The 20,974-nt window shown below is 41.2% G+C and overlaps 2 protein-coding genes and 1 long non-coding RNA gene across 4 annotated transcripts in view; 2 read left to right on the plus strand and 1 right to left on the minus strand.

Annotated features, from left to right (window-relative positions):
- Positions 1 to 4,965, plus strand: part of LCP1 (lymphocyte cytosolic protein 1) — a 54,488-nt gene extending 49,523 nt beyond the window's left edge. For both annotated transcript variants that reach the window (XM_081814926.1, XM_081814925.1), the window contains 2 exons: positions 362 to 486; positions 3,211 to 4,965. In XM_081814926.1, coding sequence (XP_081671052.1) covers positions 362 to 486; positions 3,211 to 3,343 — 258 coding nt within the window. In that variant the 3' untranslated portion in view covers positions 3,344 to 4,965. The remainder of the gene's footprint in view (positions 1 to 361; positions 487 to 3,210) is intronic.
- A 14,340-nt stretch (positions 4,966 to 19,305) lies between these two features.
- Positions 19,306 to 20,974, plus strand: part of CPB2 (carboxypeptidase B2) — a 50,032-nt gene continuing 48,363 nt past the window's right edge. The window contains exon 1 of the mRNA XM_006747141.3: positions 19,306 to 19,432. Within this exon, the coding sequence (XP_006747204.1) occupies positions 19,359 to 19,432 (74 nt within the window). The 5' untranslated portion in view covers positions 19,306 to 19,358. The remainder of the gene's footprint in view (positions 19,433 to 20,974) is intronic.
- LOC145720641 (uncharacterized) lies at positions 19,327 to 20,527 on the minus strand. The gene is made up of 2 exons (XR_014143765.1): positions 20,317 to 20,527; positions 19,327 to 19,513 (listed from the first exon to the last, which is right to left on the minus strand). It is a non-coding gene; the product is annotated as an uncharacterized LOC145720641 (long non-coding RNA).

The raw sequence follows: 20,974 nt of genomic DNA on the forward strand, positions 1-20,974 counted from the left end.
GGTCTCCAAGAAAGGAGCATGTGCTTCATGAAGCTCCTGCCCAGCTGGGTCCTCATCACGATCCCTGCCAGTCAGCTCCGGGATGTCCTACAAACTTCCTTCCATTCACTCCGTGAGAACCACTCCCTGCCTGTTGGCAGACAATGGGTTTCCTCCACTTACAGAGCCCCTAGGAACTTGGTGACACCCCTGCCTACAGAAACTTCAGCTGACTTGAAACCCCATGTGGAACGCTGTGGCATTTCCCAGACCAGGCTATATATCTTTCATATTTAAGAGGGGAGAACCGCCTACTTCCTTTGAGCTGAACAGAAGTAACTGGGGGACATACTGATGAAACTAACTCTTTCTCTCTGTGCAGGACCCAAAGATTAGCACAAGTCTGCCTGTTCTGGATCTCATTGATGCCATTCAACCAGGTTCCATCAACTATGACCTTCTGAAGACAGAAAACCTGAATGATGACGAGAAACTCAACAATGCAAAGTACGTAAATAAACCTGAGGCCAGGGAGAGGAGGACCCAACTGGCAACTGGATAGCTGTAAAGTCTGTTGCTTGTGTCTTTGTGCAAATAGTTTATTGCACTATTTGCTTTTTCTTCTCATTACTTAATGTGTCCCATCATCATTACTTTAGATATTGTACAATAGCAGTTTAAGACTCCTAGTGTTAGAATGGGAGCAAGATAGAGAACAAGAATATTCTTCCAGTTGATAAGCAAGCCTATAGTTTCATAAAACCCATTTCCTAATTGTAATCTATCAGAGACTTCCTAAATAAAGTCCATGCCAGGCCCAAATATAAACACCCCATTTGTGATTACCCATGGATATGACTGGGCAGGACTTGGGTTCAAGACCAGTCTGTATGAGCTTGGGAGCAGCTGCTTGAGGGCAGCCTTACCATATAGAATGACGATCAGCATACTACAGTCTGTGAGCCAAATTTGGATGGTTGTCTGCTTTTATAAAGTTTTACTGGAATAGCCATGCCTGTTCATTTATATATTTTCTCTAGCTGCTTCCCTGCTAGAAGGGCAGCATTGAGTAGTTGTGACAAAGCCCACAAAGCCTAAAATATTTACTACCTGTTTTTTTATGGAAAGTTTGCTGACCGATAGCCTTTCTCGGAGCAGGTTGTATTATTTGCTAGAGTTGTCCTAACCAAGTACCACAAACAGGGCAGCTTAAAACAACAGAAATGTATTCTCTCATAGTTGTGGAGGCTATAAGCACAAGACTGAGACGTTGGCAGGGTTGGTTCCTTCCGAGGTTGTGAGGGAGAATCTGTCCCTTGCCTCTCTCCTAGGTTCTGGTGACGGCCAGAGTCCTTGGCTTATAGATGCATCACTCCAGTCTCTGCCTCCATCTTCACATGACCTCCCCTATGTGCCTGTGACTTTACATGGCTGTCTTCCTTCTATGTGTGTGGCTGGGTCTCTTCTCTTCTTTTATGGGCACCAGTCATATTGGATTAGGGCCTCACCCTACTCCAGCATGGCCTCATCTTAACTATGAAACAACTTTCTTTCCAAAGAAGGTCATAATCAGAGTTACTGGGGGATAGGGCTTCCATATATCTTTTTTGGGGGGAGATGCAATTCAATCCATCAGAAAGTTCCAGAATTAACAAGTTGAATAGTGCCCAGCAGCCCTGTATATATATAAACTCAACAGTATTCTTCTTTCTGTTCCCAATTTGGCAAAGTCGGGGGCCTGTGTTCCTTGTATGCTGGAATTATAAATGGTAACTACAACAGATGGATGGGATAGAGGGGGGATACAGGGTGCTATGGAAGAGACAGGAAGGGAAACAAAGCTCTACAAAGCAAATAACATCTAAGGTGAGATGAATTGAAGGAACAAGTAAGGAGGAGGGTAGAGGTAGACAGGTGAAGGAGGCAGAAAGAATACTCCAGGTAGAGGGAAGAATACGTAATGAAGACCCAGAAATTCAAAACAAAACAAAACAGAACAAAAATGGGCCTAGTTGTTCAAGGGGAATGTGATTAGGTTTAAAGAACTTAAAGTTCCTTAAATTAGTTTACAGAGCCCAAGGTCTTAATATTGCTAAGTGGTTCAGCTGAGGTTCATAGTCTGACATCAGAGCCCAGCCTCCCAAGCACTAGTCTCTATGGGCATGATGCAAAATTCCTTAGAAAAATGGGTAAAAGGGATTATACAAGATGCTAAAAATGGTTATGTTTTGGTGGCAAGATTTGCATGATTTTTTGAAGCTCTTTTTTCTAATTTTTCAGCAACTTCCCTCCTATATAATAGAAAAGTACATTTTTAGTTCATTAATAATTAACATAGAAGAAGTGATTGAGAAATGGGCAAGGAGAAAGAATGGGGACTATGCCTGCCTGATGCTTTTCATTTACTATGATCGACAGAGGAAGAATAAAGTTAGTTTACAGAGCAGAGGGAGTAATGGGGCTTTGGGTAGAATGGAGGATCTCTCGAGTAGTCATTGTAAGAGGTTACTAGATAATAAATGAGGTGAATAAAAGAATTGCCAGGTAGTAGTGTGGGCTCATTTGAAAATAGATTACAACTCATAAAAATTATCTTCATATAATTAAAAAGCGAGCAAAATGTTCCAATGGAGCCATAATAATCTTATGTGGAAAATGTGTAGTATAAAACTCTGGCTATACTAATATTATAGTAACATAAATAAATACATGCCTATGTGGGCAAGGACTGGAATGGAACAAAGAATAAAGCTGATGTGTGAGGTCGAAGTATGACAGATGCATCTCCCCTCTTTTCTTCCTTGTAAAAATGTTCCTGTGGTGGAAATGGAGTCTGCCAACTTTTCCCCGCGCACATTCTGATTCAGTTCTATGACTTTTTCTGCTGTTCTACAGCCCAAGAGAACACTCATGGTGAAGGCATCAAAAGTGGCAAGAGCTAAGGGGGTCTCTACAGACAAATAATAAATTTGGTAATTATCATGAGTCTAGACAGCAAGTCTGATAGAGTCAGGAGCTTTGTTGGGCCAAGATTTGCCCACAAAAGTGGGAGGATGCCATGATGACTCCAGCTATTGCAAGAATGAGTTCTGCAGAGTATCTACGATGGGGTATGTGGTGTGTGGTACATGGTATGTGGTATGTGGAACGGCAATAACTATGATCCTGAGGGATCCCCTTCACACTTTGTTGCTCAGGCTCTCCTCATTCTTCCTCTTTTCTCCCTTTTAGGTATGCCATTTCTATGGCCCGAAAAATTGGTGCCAGAGTGTATGCCCTTCCAGAAGACCTGGTCGAAGTGAACCCCAAAATGGTTATGACAGTGTTTGCTTGCCTCATGGGGAAAGGAATGAAGAGGGTGTAAATCCCAGTGGGAGGTGACACGCACATTCCTGATTGCTCAGCATGGGATGCCTACAGGAAGCATGGGGATGACTGAAGCCATTCCAAAGTTTTCAACTTGGTGACATTATACAGGATTCCAAAAAGTGTATGTTTATTAAGCCAGTTAGCCTCTCCTGTATTTAACAAAAATGCTTCATTCTTTGCAAACAAACAAACAAAACCCTCTTACAAATCTTTCTTATTGTTGAATTTATTGCTTCTTGAAAATCTAGAGGAAAAAGAAAAAAAAAACTTATCTTCCAGGCACCCTTCCTGCTTTTGCCATTAGTCAAATATAGAAGCTGCAGTGTTACTAATTTTAACAATATTTCAAACCGGTTTAATTTGGCTGCCTTTTTTGTTCAAGGTGAGAGCCAGGAGGGGGGAATCATCCAACCAGTCCTAAAGCCTGTTTCTGGAGGCCAGCATTTGATCTGTTACAAGCCTCTCCTTCTGTCCCCCTTCTCCTACAGTCTGTCTCCCGTGGCTTTGCTTTACACTCGGTCAGAACTATGCCTTCTCTGTGGCCCACCTCTGCTGCCCATCCTCATGCCTGAGTATCTGACAGATCAGTCAGGCTGTTGGGGTCCCAAGAGTCAGTGGTGACTTGCAGAAGTAAGACATCCTCAGAGCCTCTCCTCAGAACTTGTGTCCCAAATGTCGTAAGTTTTGGTTTTATCAGCCAATAGGAAGCTTCTGTTTTTTAACTCTACGGTTTGGGCTCAGACCAGGTCTAACATCTTGAATACTGTGCCTTCAGAGAGATTCTTTTTTAACCAGGCAGGTTACATCCAAGGAGGGTGTAATTGACTATCATACCACTAGGGGGCAGTGTGGAGCCACAACAAAGTCTCTATCCTTCCAGGTCCTGCCTTCTCCACGCTAAGTGTAGCCCTGCATGTTAGATCTCCTTGTGGTATGGCTATGTATCTGGTGACTGGAAGCAATTCAGCTCGGCTTTCATTTGCTCTTAGATCTTAGTACATCTGATTGCTGCAAGGCCATATTATCAATGTTTACTTTTTTGGTAGTGTAGAAGCTTTTTGCCACCCCCAAGCTCAGGGGGCCACATGTGCCAATGAACAGCGCCCCCACCACACCCCCTGACACCCACCCACACAGAGTCATATACATATGACATTTAAAGAATTCTGAAACAAAACCAGAGGAGCAGTGTGAATTTGAGCAGCTGTAATAGATGATACGATTTCCATGAAAACCTACCTAAGGCTAAGAAGCAACAGAGCCTTGTGAACCAACACTAGACTCCCTCCGTCACGGTAACAGGGCTCATCAACGAGGTGTCCTCTTCAGGGACGGCATTAATGGAACTTAGCCATTTTTCAAAGCAATTGAGATGCCTCGCCCTGGCTCTGTTCCTCCACAGCACGTTCGAGAAGTCAGTCTGTGGCCTCTCCTAGCCCATAATTTGTATTTCTTCTGTATCTGAATGCAAAGTGGTTGGCTTCATCTTAGACTGAACTTAATGTAGCCTCAGATGATTCTCCCCCACCTGCCTCCAGGAAGACTGTTACTGCCTTAACGGAAAATGAAGATAAAGTAATGCTCAAGATCTCTCCAAATAAAATGTTCCCTTTATGAGATGTCTCTGGATGTTTGCTTTTGAAAGTTCCGTTAGAATGTAGTATAACTTACTAATTACTTCATTCAGCCAACACGCGTTGAGTGCCTAATATGTGGTAGGCATTGTGCAAGGTTTTAGAAATATGCCTCTAAATAAGACAGGCATTGTGCTCAGCTGATCAGGTTCAATAAACTGTCAGGTGTGATAAGTGATAGATAAGGGCAGAGTGAGCTTATAACAGTCTAAGGAGAAATATTTTAGCTAAAAACGGAAGAGTAAGCTGGTATTAGACACATTGACCCCAGTCATGAACAAAAACCAGATGTGGGGATTGGTGCAAGATGGCTTCTAGAGATTGGGGAAGGAATCTTTTTGGCTGGCAGTAACTGATGTCCGCTCTCTAGTCCTCACTTGGGGCGGCAGGCACCATGGGGGAGGAGCATGGGGAGAACGCTGAGGAATTTCGCACCTGCCAGTATCCTTTCAGGTGGGCCACTGTGATGGAGAAGCGTCCATTTGGTTACATCCTGACCAGCAGAGGATCCACACACCCACACGGCTGCTAGGAAGCTGGGTTTTTGTGCTCACCATGAGTTGCTTACACCGTGAGTCCCAGCTCACCAGCAGCTTCTTTCTGGAAGTGGCTCTTTCCTAGCCTGAACATTCCTGCAGTTTCCACACTTAGGAGGTAGCTGCCTTCTCTACTGATCAAGAGGCTACAAATCTTCAGTGTTCCTTTTTTGTACAAGACTGCCTTGATACATCACCTCACAGAAGGACTGACCAGGTACAGGTGAGCAGAAATAGGTACTCTCAAGGAAAGAAAACTAAGGCTCTTGGAGAAGAGAAGGCTAATGGGAAATTTTTGTAAATTTAAAAGTTTGTTGGGGCGCCTGGGTGGCTCAGTTGTTAAGCGTCTGCCTTCGGCTCGGTCATGATCCCAGGGTCCTGGGATCGAGCCCCGCATCGGGCTCCCTGCTCCGCAGGAAGCCTGCTTCTCCTTCTCCCACTCCCCCTGCTTGTGTTCTCTCGCGCGCGCTCTCTCTCTCTCTGTCAAATAAATAAAATCTTTAAAAAAAAAAAAAGTTAACATTTTTAAATAGTCAATCCAAGTATGGCATCAGAAATTCAAATTGTACCAAAGGGGCTACAGTGGATAGGCCACCTTTCCACCTCTGTGTCTGGAGATACGCTTCGAAGCCACCTCCTATCACCTCACTGGAGCCAACTTTGTGAGCCTATTGTTGAATCATTGTGAGCTTGCAATTGGCCACAATGGAGGTATTTACATCACAGCTGTGATCAAACTCTACACATAGGGTTTTTTCCTTATCCCCAGAGAGTTGGTTTATCAACTTACCACTCCCCCTTCCCCATCCCCCAGTTGTCCTCCTGATCAGCAGCCACTGTTACTAATTCTTTCTGTATCCTAGAAATATTTTATGCACATAATGCATACATACACAGACTTTTTTTTATTACAAATGCTAGCGTTCCATACCCATCATTCTGCATCTCACTTTTTTCACTTAACACCATATCTTGGTGACTGTTCCATGTTGGTATGTATAGACAGGCCTCCATCCTTTCAGTGGGGTATAGTATTTTATTATATAGTATCCCAAACTGCATTTAACCAGGGGCTTATAAATAGATATTTTAGGCTGTTTGCCTCAGCAATAAGGCCACTTAACAATACTATCTCCACTTCTTACACACAAAATGTTCATTTTAACTTGACAGATATTTATCAAGTTTCTGCTCTATCAAAGGTATTAACATCAGATAGTAAAACATAGATCCTCAAGTTCCTTCAGATTATGTGACAAAACAGACCCTCGAGCTGATCCCAACTTCTCCATTTTATGCCTTTAGAAGCCTACTGATCCAGCAAGGAGATAACGGGCGCACACATGAACACACAAAACAAATTCATAAAGTATGGGAGCTCAGGGGAAAATTCATTCTGAATGAAGGGTTACTAAAGTTGGCAGAAGAAATAAAGTCCAACAAACGTGAAGGCAGGAACCATGCTTTACACACAATGCCAAGTGCTTTTCTAGATTTTTAATAACGTTTTAAATATTTTTAAACATAATAAATTTTTAAAATGGATTCGTTTTAAACATAAATGTTTCCTGACCAGGAGAGATGCCAAACAGAGAGAAGTGGGGAAATGTGGTGAAACAGACTTACCTACCGAGATTTTAGAACGGAAGGGATTCCTGTGTGTCTGGAAACTACGACATTCGAGTCTGTCTGATGCAATGTGTTGGACTAGATGAGCTTTTAAAGTCTCAGCCAACTGAGTGATTTTATCCACCTACACAGACACAATCTAGTCTGTCTCTGGAAGCAGAACTGTGGTCTTGATTGTAAAAACTACATAGACTCAGCCTGTTGGACACAGCCCGGCTCAGAGAGATGCTTGATACAGGATAGACATTTCCCTGGATGGCTCCCGTTCCAACCTTCTTTACAGTTACTGTGCCTGTTGTCACATGGCAGCTGCTGAGATATTATGGACTTTTGTTCTCTGTCTACCCCAGTGACCCAATACACTTGGATTAAATGCTGGCAGCATTCTCTGTGAACTTGATGTCTTGCCCAGCACGTCCCTGCAAGCCTCATGATCCAGAAACCAGAGCTGATGCTCAGGACAAGTTAGCATTGACTGATCCTCTTGTGAAATCTAGTTACTTTGACAGTTTCCTAATAAAATTCCAGTAATAAAAGCAGCTGCCAAAGACTACACTTTACTCAGTGTCCTGTCTCCCTATTTCTGAAAGACAGAGTTTACCATCTGAGTTTGTACATGAGTGACCTCCCAAAAAAATCAAAAGGAAAGAAAATTGTGTAAATGTTTTCTCATGTCTAAAGTCTGCATATATTTAATATCCACCTTTGTCAAACACAAAAACAGATAATCTAGTCAATACCCACTATCTCAACCTTAACAACTTGGGCTTGATAAAACAGCAATAATTTTTGTTATCTGGTATGTCAAAATTGGGGATTTCCATTTAAATAGGTATTTTGGTTAAGAGAGCTATCATATCATCTTTGGAATAGGAGCTTTTAGAGGATTAGAATACATACAAATATTTAATTTTAAAGCTATGTGTAATGCTCAAAGATAAACTCAAAATGGATAAAAGACCTAAATGTGAAACAGGAATCCATCAAAACCCTAGAGGAGAACACAGGCAGCAACCTCTTTGACCTCAGCTGTGGCAACTCCTTGCTAGACATGTCTCCAAAGGCAAGGGAAGCAAGGGCAAAAATGAACTATTGAGACTTCATCAAAATAAAAAGCTTTTGCACAACAAAGGAAACAGTCAACAAAACCAAAAGGCAACCGACAGAATGAGAGAAGATATTTGCAAATGTCTTATCAGATAAAGGGCTAGTATCCGAGATCTATAAAGAACTTATCAAACTCAACACCCAAAAAACAAATAATCCAGTCAAGAAATAGGCAGAAGACATGTACAGACATTTCTCCAAAGAAGATATCCAAATGGCTAACAGACACATGAAAAAATGCTCCACATCACTCGGCATCAGGGAAATCCAAATCAAAACCTCAATGAGATACCACCTCACACCAGTCAGAATGGCTAAAATTAACAAGTCAGAAAACGACAGATGTTGGTGGGGATGTGGAGAAAGGGGAACCCTCCTACACTGTTGATGGGAATGCAAGCTGGTGCAGCCACTCTGGAAAACAGCATGGAGGTTCCTCAAGAAGTTAAAAATAGAGCTACCCTATGACCCAGCAATTGCACCACTAGGTATTTACCCCAAAGATACAAATGTAGTGATCTGAAGGGGCACCTGCACCCCAGTGCTTACAGCAGCAATGTCCACAATAGCCAAACTATGGGAAGAGCCAAGATGTCCATCTACAGATGAATGGATAAAGAAGATGTGGTATATATGTATATATATACACACACACACATACACACACACAATGGAATATTATGCAGCCATCAGAACGGATGAATACTTATCATTACATCAATGGGATGGAACTACTGGGTATTATGCTGAACAAAATAAGTCAATCAGAGAAAGACAATTATATGGTTTTGCTCATATGTAGAATATAAGAACCAATGCAGAGGATCATAAGGGAAAGGAGGGAAAACTGAATGGGAAGTCATCAGAGAGGGAGACAAACCATGAGAGACTCTTAGCGCTAGGAAACAAAATGAGGGTTGCTGGAGGGGAGGGGGCTGGGGGGTTGGGGGAATTGGGTGATGGGCATTAAGGAGGGCTTGTGATGTGATGAGCACTGGGTGTTATGTGCAACTGTTGGATTACTGAACTCTACATCTGAAACTAAAGATGTACTATATGTTGGCTAATTGAATTTAAATAAAAAATAATAAAGCTATGTGTAATGTAATGTAAAAGTTGATAATTTGGTAGGCATTCCTGGACTTGGCTATCCCAAGGGCCCAGTGATGAGTCCCAAATGTTCCAATTTCCTTGCTCTAAGGGTAGTGTTCCGGCCAGGGGCACCTGGACACTGCTTAGCCCTTGCCACAAACACTGTTAAATCAGAATCTGGGGGCGCCTGGGTGGCTCAGTTGTTAAGCATCTGCCTTCGGCTCAGGTCATGATCCCAGGGTCCTGGGATCGAGCCCCGCATCGGGCTCCCTGCTCCGTGGGAAGCCTGCTTCTCCCTCTCACACTCCCCTTGCTTGTGTTCCCTCTCTCGCTGCCTCTCTCTCTGTCAAATAAATAAATAAAATCTTTAAAAAAAAAATCAGAATCTGTATTTTAATAAGATTCCCAGTTAATTCATGTGCACATTAAAGCTTGAGAAACACTGTCCTAAAAGAATAGAAGCCTTCTTAAAAGACCTACAGTTGATAGGTAGTTAATTGAACCAGCTTCAAATTAAATTATACTTTCCCACTTACAGCAGACTCGAGAGATTAAAATAACTTTCCACTAACATTTTTCCATTATCAATCATTTTTTGAGGTAGCCAGAGTGGCTTTGCCCTTTATTGGGGTGTATTCCCCACCACATAGACTTGCCCTTTGCTGTCCCTCTCTCCATTGACCCCTCTTTTCCCTGTGGCACCCACTCCCAGGCACAGACCCAAGCTTTATCTCCTGGTCCTCCTGGGTACCTTTAATGTGCCTCTGGGTGCAGCCTTCTCTCACTGAATGCCTACGGCTGCCATTTTAATGCATCTGACCCAGTGCCATATCACTGGTCTTCCCTCCTGTTCCTTCACTATCTACATCAAGCCTACTGGCTTTTCTCTCTGAAGCAATCTCTCTGTGGTTTCCAGTAACAGCAAGTAACGTACGAAACCAAACTGTCCCAAGGGGAGGGATCACGGCCCTCCAGAGCCTACTCTTTTCTCCCCCAAAACTTTGAAATGCACTTTGAAATGACTTTCTGGGGATATAGCTTCATCATTGTTATCTTTGCCAATTTTCTAGTGGCAAAGAGAGAGGAAAGTACCTTCCAAGTGAGCAACTACAATGTGCAAAGGTCCAGTGGGAGGAGGAGCCTGTTATCCTTGAGGAACTGAAAGACTAGTATGGCTGATGGGGAGTGAGACCCACCATACCACAAGAAACCAATGGTCTAGCAAAAGTTTAGTATGAGCCTCAGATAATTGGGGCACTTAAGAAACCCCTGGGGAGCTTGTTAAAACACAGATCTCCCAGATTTCACCACAAGATTCAGTGGCTATAGAGGTGGTGGGCCTGGGAATCTGCATTTTCCACAAATACCCTAGGAGAGTCCAAGACTCACAGACCACACTTGGAGAAGCACTGGTCCAGAGCATGTGTTCTCAACCCTGGCTGCACATTGAAATTATCTTGGGGGCTTTTAAAAAATGCTGATGCTTATGCCCCTCCCTCCAAGATTCTGATATAATTGACGTGATGGTGCAGCCTGGGCAGCCAGATATTTAAAAGATCTCCAAATGACTCCAATATGGGGTCAAGTTTGAGAAACACAGGTCTATAGCCTGGCGTACTCTTCAAAGGGCAGGGCTGGGTGAAGCATGTTAGAAAGTGGGGAGACCAATACAAGGGATGATGATTTATTTTTTTAAGATTTTATTTATTTGAGAGAGAGAGAGAGAGCTCAGGGGGAGGGGGAGAGGGAGAAGCAGGCTCCCCACTGAGCAGGGAGCCCAATGCGGTGCTCTATCCCAGGAGATCCCAGGACCCTGAGATCATGACCTGAGCTGAAGGCAGACGCTTAACCAACTGAGCCACCCAGGTGCCCCAAGGGATGATGATTTAGAAAGGGGGAATGAAGGGATGGAAACTTCCAAAGACAAACCTTGCTCTGTTCACAATTTAACCATCCAGCCAACGTGCATTTGCCTGTCTGGGTGCCAAGTAAGCCCCTCGGTGGCCCAGGTCGCAGGCTCTTGCTAGCCAAAGCAAGGGAATAGGAACCTGAGATAGAGTTCTCTGCCTTCACACCTCAAATCCCCCTCTTCAATGACTTTGGAGGTGGCATCATCCTTTCTCCCCTTTAGAAAGGTTTGGCCAGATATGCCAAACCTTTGTGCAAATTATAAAACTGCTTCACTCTTCATGAATAAACATGAGAGATAATGTATGGAGAGAAAAAACATTTATCAATTAAGTGTCTTCAAAACCTCCCAAGATTATGCGGCGTTAATGGTTGAATGATTTTGAAAGGAAAACTTGTAAATTGAAGTGCACCTGAACTCATAATAAAAAGCCATTAAATTAATTGACTCTCTTAGCACTTACCTAACTATAAGCCTGAGCTATATATCCAAGTGAGGCCAGCCGAGATGTCTGTGGCATTTACCCTGATCCTCAGGCTGCTCCAGATGAGAGAAAGGGGAAGCAGACCAGTCCTCACAGGGGAAATTATCTTCTTACACAGTCTTAACAAAGGCTGAGGGTTAGGGCTCTTGAAGAAGCACTTGCCATTATAATTTTTGCCAGCTAATGTTCCGAAATGGCTGGAGAACAAATGCATAAATTAGATGGGTCCCAGGGGACATAATTCAAATAAATTGATCCCCCAGAACTAGATTGCCTTCTGGTGAGGTAACTCATCACCTAACTCTCTGGGAGCATCCAAGGAAGAGGAAGAGCTGTACCCAAGGTCACAATGAGCTAGATAAAGCTCCGGGCAGAGAACATGTTGGCCCCCACCAACTCCCTTCCTGGTTTATCTTTTTAATATATGTGGGACATTTTGAGCACCTGTTTCTGCCAGTTACTTTCACATGTTATCCTACTGAATCCTTACAACAGCCCTTTGATGTAGGTTATTATTAATCTCATTTTTCAGAAGAGGAAACTGCACCTCTGAGAGGCCTTATAAGAGATTTGCCGGGTGCCTGCGTGGTTCAGATGGTTAAGCGTCTGTCTTCAGCTCAGGTCATGATCCCAGGGTCCTGGGATCGAGTCCCGCATCGGGCTCCCTGCTCCTTGGGAGCCTGCTTCTCCCTCTGCCTCTCTCTCTCTCTGTCTCTCATGAATAAATAAAAATAAAAAAAAGAGAGAGAGATTTGCCTGTGAGCAAAGGGTGGAGTCCATCTGTCCAAACTTTGTGTTCTTTTCATTCTTCACAAGAGGTGCCAAGATCAGAAATCTCGAATAGAGATGCAGAACGAGGAAAAAGAACTTGTCTCCATTTTTTTTCTTTTTTCTTTCCTCCCTCCCTCATTTCCTCCCTCCTCCCTTCTCTCCTTCCTTCCTCCCTCCCTCCCTTCCTTCCTTCCTTCTTTTCTTCCTTCCTTTCATCTTTTTCCTTACAAAATAAATCCAACTCTTAAGTGTCAAGTTTGAGGCATTTCGGCTATAAACAATCGTGTAATTACCACAACAATCAAAATACAGAATCTTTCCACCACTCCAAAAAAATTCTCCTGTACCTCTCTGCAAGTTGATCCCTTCCTCTCCAGCCCCAGCCCCTAACAACAACTACCCTATTTTCTGTCTCTATAGTTTTGCCTTTTATAGTGTGTCATATACACAGGATCATACACTATCAATCTTGTACTATCTGCCAGTTTTACTTGACATGAGGCTTTTGAGATTTATCCATCTTGTTGCATGATCAGTAGGCTCTTCCTTTATACTGCTGAGGAGCATTTCTTTGTATGGATGTACCACAATTTGTTTATTCATTCCCCAGTTGATGGACTTTGGATTGTTTCAAGTTTTCTTTTTCTTTCTTTCTTTCTTTTTTCCTTTCTTTCTTCTTCCTTTCTTTCTTTCTTTTTCTTTCTTTTCTTTCTTTCTTCTTTCTTTCTTTCAATTATGAATAAAACAATTATGAAACACTCAACTTTTTGAATACACAGCTGCTATGAACATTCAGGTCTTGGCATAGACATTGTTTTCCTTTCACCTGGGTAAATACCCAGGAATTGAATTTCGGGGACATATATAGTAAGTATGTTTAACTTTATAAGAAATTACCAAACTTTTTCAAAATGGCTATACCATTTTGCATTCCCACAAGCAATGTATGAGAGTTCAAGGTGTTCCACATCCTCACTATTACTTCCTATTGTTCGCCTTTTTTCATTTAGCGAACTCGAGAGAATATATAGCCTGTGATCCAGTGGGGCACTCCAGAGGTGAGGAGTGACATATCATTGTGGTTTTAATTTGCATTTTCTCAATAATTAATGATGTTGAGTGTGTGATTACTGGCCATTTGTATATTTGGGAAAGTGTATAATCTGCTCATTAAAAAAATTGTTTTTGTCTTATTCTTGATTTATAAGTGTTCTTTATATATGTTTGATACAAGTCCCTTACCCAATATGTTTTGAAAATATTTTCTTTCAGTTCATAGCTTGTCCTTTCATTTTGTTAAAAGTGTCTTTTGAAAAACAAGTGCTTTTAATTTTGATGAAGTCCAGTTTTTCAAATTTTTCTTTTGTGATTTGTGTTTTTTTATGCTCTATCTAAAAAAATCTTTGCCTGACCCAAGTTCTTTGGGTTCAGCATGAGAAGCCCCCATAGGAAAACAAAGGAAAGGAGGAAAGGGAGGTCAGAATTATTTTTCTTTCTATAAAAATTATTTTTCTCCTTCCCTGCAAGATTAGGAAAAACTGGTTCAGTCTCTCAATGAGAAGTCACAGTTCCTGTCTGTCAGCCCTCTGCATATGGCTCTATTTCCAGGTTCTTATCTTTTCAGTGCCTTGCTACTACTCATCTTGGTGTACTCAGTGATCTTTTGTAATTTCCCTATATCCTGCCCACGTCAGTGTAAACAATACTTTTATTAAACTCTCCACAAATCAACCAAATTGAGTGTACCATCTTGCAATATTCACCAGGAAGTCTTCTTAGGTTCCACAAAACATTCTGACTCACAAAACCTTCACCAGCCTCCTTCAGCACCATACACTCAGAGATGTATAAGATAGAAACCAAAGCCTGATATCAGCAATTCCTGTTGCATTTGAGTAGGTCTTGGAGCAGTCCCTGAAACGCTCTACACAGCTTCCCAGGCTCCCCAAATGACATTTCAGATGTGAAGGAATGAGATTTATAGCTGGCAGGTGTAAGAATCACCCTGACTTAGAAGCCCCATGCCCCCAGTAGCCAACCTTTTGTAACAATTTCACAGGCCTAGATTCCTGGGTCCCTGTAGAGACATGCCCAGATACAAAAGTCATCACATTCACAGAAGCCTAAGGCTATGATGTCCCAATCAGCTCATTTATGGTGTCTCCTAGCTCAGATACAATTTACCCAGCAGGGGTTATTTCTACCATAAACAATATTACCTTAAACTTAGTTGACATGTTACCTTCCTCAAGTTCTTAGGGGAACAGAGTGAGAAAGATAAATGACAGTCACATTTTCATGCAGAAACATCTGTTCCCCACTGGATCACAGGCTATATATTCTCTGTATCTCCTTTTGTGTAAACTACCGTAGAAAAATGGTAGTATGCTAAAATCTTCCCTATGTTTTTATGCACCTGTGCTTGGTATTTCTATCACATTTTGCTTTTATATTTTAATGGTATTTTTCAACTCATAAAGTTTAATGACTGTTGTATATTAATTATACCTGTTATCGATCCCAATTGATCTTTGTCCTCTTTAATGCTTTTGTGTTGATTAAACTTGCTTTGTCTGATTTCAACACTACCACCTTTAAAAAATTAATAAACTATTTTTTAGAGCAGTTTTAGGTTTACAGAAAGTTCATCAGAAAATACAGCGTTCCCACATATCCCTCCCTCACCACACAGTTGCCCTTATTATTGCCATCTTAGTGGAGTTCGATTTGTTACAATTAATGAATCAATATTGATACAGTATTATTAACTAAAATCTACAGTTTACATTAGGGTTCACTCTTTGTGTTGTACATTCTATGGATTTTAACAAACATGATGACATGTGTCCATCATTATAGTAACATACAGAAGAGTTTCACTGCCCTAAAAACCCTCTGTGTTTCCCTTATGTATCCTCCTTTCCTCCCCTCAGCCCGGTGCAACCACTGATCTTACTGTCTCCAGCTTTGCCTTTTCCAGAATGTCATATAGTACGCAGCCTTTTCAGATTGGCTTCTTCCACTTAGCAACATGCTTTTAAATTTCCTCCATGTCTTTCTGTGGCTTGATAGCTCATTACTTTTTATTGCTCCACACTAGCTTTTGTTTCTGTTTTGTTGATGTCTCATTCTACATACCTCCTATTTTTAGCTTTTATAAATCGTTTTACTTTAGGTGTAAACATTATAAAAAGTGCAGAGTGGCTACCTGCTACTGGGGGAGAGGCAGGAGATCTGAGAGCTCTCTCCTATGCTGCTGAAGGCTGAGGGCAGAGAGGAGAGTTGAGGGCAAATCCTGAGGCAATCAGACCCCAATCCCTGCTAAAGAGAAGGAATTGCTCCTGTTTTTAAGTAATTTGAGACTGTGGTAAATGAAATCTAATGAAAATAACAGCAAAGCCCAAACCCAGAACTGTAAGACACAAATGTTTGCTGTTTAAGCCATTCAGTCTATGGTATTCTGGCAGCAACACCCTGAACTGACTAGGACGATATATAATTCCATGTAGTTCTAAAACAAGCAAAATTAATCTATGGTGATAAAATCAGAACAGAGGCTGCTAGAATAGAGGGGAAATTGATTGGGAGGGATATGAAAGAACTTTCTGGAATGATGGAAATTTTCTATACTTGATAGAGGTGTGGGTTACTCAAGTATATGTATTTTTCAAGACTAATCTCCTCAAACACTTAAATCTGTGCATTTCAATGTATGTACCTCAATTTTAAAAAGATAGTGCCCACTGCTGCCTAGGCCTGGTTTATAAGTATCTGCTGGTTTGTAGGAGACAGAGGAGTAACTAAGCCAGGAGTGACTAAGCCAGTACCTAAGTTAAGTCATCCTGACTGGTGACTAGATCTTTGAAAACCATGATATTATCATGATGTAGAAACTCCAAAAACCAGTTTAAGACAGTGTTCTGGACTGGAAACCCAGGGGCTGCTTGGATGCATGTGCAGAATGGAGAAGAGTAACCATAGAAGGAGAAAAGCAGGAAAGGAAAACAAAGGACTTCAAAATGAGCCTGCAAACTAAGGTTCCAAATCACAGAAGAAATCAAATGCTAAGAGAGGCAGTCAACAAAATCAATACTCAGAGTATGAATTCATCTCAAATACAATTAATCCTTTAGAGCAAATCTAACACAGACATTAAAATAGGTATTCTAAGGATTCTCAGCAAGAGCTCTGAAGGAACATATCTATTAAAAAGTAAACAACAAAATGCTTTAAAATTATATTTATAAAAGCAGAATGGGGGCACCTGGATGGCTCAGTCAATTAAGCAGCTGACTTCGGCTCAGGTCATGATCTCAGGGTCCTGGGATTGAGTTCCACCACAGGCTCTGCACTCAGCAGGGAGTCTTCCTCTCCTTCTCCCTCTCCCTCTGCTTCTCCCCCCACTTATGATCTATCTCTCTCTCTCTCTAAGAAATAAATAAAATCTTTAAAAAAATAAAAGCCAAATGGATAAATGTGAAAAAAAGCAATTGGAAAAGTTGGAAAAGATTCATAAAGTTATTGAAATTTTAAAAAAACACAGGTCAGTTGACTATGTAGTCTAAACTAGACACAAGGAATGAATTTGTGAATTTGAAGGTGGTACTGAGAAACTCTCGCCCACGATTCAGCATATGGAGACACAGACCATGATTTTTAAAAACATGAAAAGACAGTTACAAGACATGGAGGGTAGATCAAGGAACTCCAAAGGGAGCCCCTAAAAAGCACTAGCAGATAGTAGCTGGAGAAATAATAAAATGGTTTTCCCAAGTTGAAGAAATATCTAAAATCCTCAGATCACAATGACATTCCGTGTACCAAGCTAGATAACAAAAAATAATTTCACATCTAGACAAGAGTAATGGATCTGAAGAGTATTAAAGATAAAGATAATCCCTAATCCCTTAAAAGTCATCATTAGAAAGAACAGCTTTGTGTGTGAAGGGATTTTTTGCAGGGATTATTTTGCAGGGAAACAAGACCTGACAGCAGATTCCTACCTTACCACAGTAGATGCCAAAGGACAATGGAAAAACTGTCACACTAGAATGTGACATTTGGCTAAACTGGTCTTTGAAAGCGAGGGCAGGATGAAGTTCTCGTCAGACAGAGCACAATAGAATCTACCACCAATAGATCTTCACTAAAGCAACTTTTCAAAGATTGCTTCAGCAAGAAGAAGTGTAAACCCGGAGTGGAGACATAGGATACAACTCAATAGGGAGGACAAAAATTGATAAAATTTGTCAGTAAAAGTCCACCACTGACTGTATTTTATTTTCATTTTTATTTTTTTAAAGATTTCATTTATTTAATTGACAGAGAGAGAGAGACAGCTAGAGAGGGAACACAAGCCGGGGGAATGGGAGAGGGAGAAGCAGGCTCCCCGCTGAGCAGGGAGCCCGATGCAGAGGCTCAATCCCAGGACCCTGGGATCATGACCTGAGCCGAAGGCAGACGCTTAATGACTGAACCACCCAGATGCCCCCATTGACTGTATTTTAAAGTTACTTTTTGTGTTTTAAAAAAACAAGGTGAAAGTCCTTGGGTTAGGTTTTCCTCTCTCCCTTTCAGTGTAGTTACGTCACTCATTACAAACACAATTCAGTTCATGTGTTTTTGCTTGTATTCAGTTTACTTACTTGTTTGTTTTGAGTAAGTGAAAAAATGACGTAGTTCTAAAATTCTGTAGTATTTTCTAATTCTGAAGTATTCAAAGATGTTTACTCAAAAAAGCGTCCCTCCTCCCATCTCTTCTACCCTGTTCTTATTCCTGCATCTTTTCCAATCAGCTTTCTACCCACCTGCTGTAGGTAACCACAGTCAAATGGATTTCTGGTCTATTCTTCCTATACATCTTTCTCTAAAAGTGATCAGATATACATGTATATTCTTTTTCTCCTTTCTTCTTATACAAGAAGTAGTTCCAGTGAAGTCACCTTAATCCATTAAATATGTCTCAATAGCTTTGAATCTCAGAGAGAGAAGTTTGAAATCTCAATCCTTTCCTTCTCAGAAGTCCATTGTGGGAAGGTTGTTTTATTTTTCAAATTTGCCTGCCCTGACCTCAAGAACACTCTAATGCATTGACCAGTGGGAATTTGAGGATAATACCTGGGCTTCAACCACTTACAGAGGTAAGATGTAGCCTCATGCCAGACAAAATATTATAAGTAAGATGCTACCTTCAGAATGACATGTGATGAGCTTTGATTGAGATAACGGCCTTATGGTGACCTTTCCTAAATAAACATGATTCAAAGCAACCTGATTTTTTATTGCTCAGAGAACTCTCTAGGATATAACATTCCTATTCTCTTACAGGTGGGCCCATCACTCCATATGACCAAAGAAAAATTTATTTAAATGGAGAATCTATAATCCTCTATACAAGCTCTCCTTCTCAGCCTTGTACGAGCCACAAAGTTGAGAAACTCACCTTCTATGTCTTCATCTAAGTTGAAAATGTTGAAAAAGACAGAGACAAGGGAAGACCTCTTTAGTACTCCACTGGAGACCTCCCTCAGCATGGGTTATGAGCCATTAGTCAATACTCTAGGGCTATTTTTCTTAAAAAAAAAAAAAAAAGACACATTTCTGCAACTTCACTATACTTTTAGTCTTGGCCTCATCTTCCCTGAGCAGTTAAATATTTCCTAGATAGTAGAAAGTAAGAATGACTCTCATCATACTTTATCTTTTAAAGGTGGAAATAGAAGCTAAGTCAATTGATCACAGAAATGAGAGGGAACATGCCGTTATATTTTAACCAGTGTGTAAAGAAGGCTCTTATGTAACCAGCCATCTGGGTCCTTCTCTTTGTTTTTCAGCAAATTGCTGTTGGGATGAAGCTTTATAGCTTTGGAGTCCTTGTAGCCATCTTCCTCTTGTGTGAGCAGCATGTCTTCGCTTTTCAGAGGTAACCCAATAGAATCTTAAATGGTGGGGGGCCGTTTTCCTCACTTGTTTGCCCCACATGGAATCTAGTCAGTGCACTAACCTGGGGGGCAAAATGTTAGAAGTTTGAAGGTCAGCTCTTTCAGAAACTTTCCATGTTGCCCTGACAAACAGTACATTTTAGTGTAATAAGGATCTCACTAGATCTAGGGTCTTTTTTTGTCTTTTCTGGCTCTACTTTTACTACTGAGAGAAACCTGGATGATATGTATATTCAGTGGCTAGGGAGATTAAGAAAATAGAAGCTTTTATAAAAATAATTATTTACACTCTAACACATCACATGACTTACTTTTTTTGTCTTCACACACAAAATATATTAACTAGGTAATTTGTATTAACCATGAATAATGTAACTATGGGTAACTATGAATATTTTCCTCTTGTACATGGAACACAGGAAGGAGAGGAAGGTAAAGGTATGAAATAGGAGGTTTAGGTTGGGCATGGGTATTCATAAGGGATATGAGAGGAAGAATAGATGTGTTAAAAAGAACGCATATATGAACATATCTGATTCTTATTTTGCTTAGTTGAGTGATTCCTTGGAGATTTTCTATTATAAACCACTTAGAAGAGTACAAATGAACTTGTGTTCTAACACATATAATATATGGCAAATAGTCCCAGGCTACATGTAAATTGTAATGTATTAAGTAGTGAACTCGTAGACTTTTAAAATTGAAATTTTTTCCTTTGGAATTATCTTTTTTTCCCCCTGTGTTTTGCTTCTGTGATTCTTCTCTTCTCCCATTATCTCCAAGACAAATGCCTCTCCCCATTTAGTAAATAGTAAAGAAAGAAAAAACATACCAGGGACAGGAAAAATCTGTCAAAAATACTTACCTTGGGGCACCTGGGTGGCTCAGTCTGTTAAGAGTCTGCCTTCGGCTCAGGTCATGATCCTGGGGACCTGGGAACGGTGCCCTGTGTGGAGGTTCCTGCTCAGCGGGGAGCCAGCTTCTTCGTCTCCCTCTGCTCCTGCCTCCCCTCCCCTCTTTGTGCTCTCTCTCTCAAATAAATAAATAAAATCTGTAAAAAAAAATACTGTTCTGAGTCAGAAAGAACCATGGGACAGCATTTAAGAAAACAGCTTGACTTGAGAGCCTGACGCTGTGTTTATACATCATCACTGATTCTTTTTTGTTCAATATGATTGTCAAGTGTCATGCAACGAAGTCCATCACCAAATAATGATTGTTACTGATTCGACATGGCAGTCAAATTGCTGGAATAATTGGTGACTTATATCTCTATGCGTTATCAATAAATAAGATGACTATAATTTCTAAGGTCCTTGCCAGTTCTAATATCCCATAACTTGGTGATTGGCTTTAATTAAAGGTGGGGGAGAGGGAAAGAGGAAAACTGGTATGAGCATGTCAGGTGGGTACTGTAGACAGCGGCAGTTATCATCCACCGGGAGGGGAAAAGGAAGGGACACATGGCTGTATAGTACTTGTGTTGTCTCATGCACTGGGCCCGGCGCTTAGAAATGTTATCT

Source organism: Leptonychotes weddellii, chromosome 3 (assembly GCF_054177405.1).
Source record: "Leptonychotes weddellii isolate Sample4059 chromosome 3, ASM5417740v2, whole genome shotgun sequence".
Classification (NCBI taxonomy): Eukaryota; Metazoa; Chordata; class Mammalia; order Carnivora; family Phocidae; genus Leptonychotes; species Leptonychotes weddellii.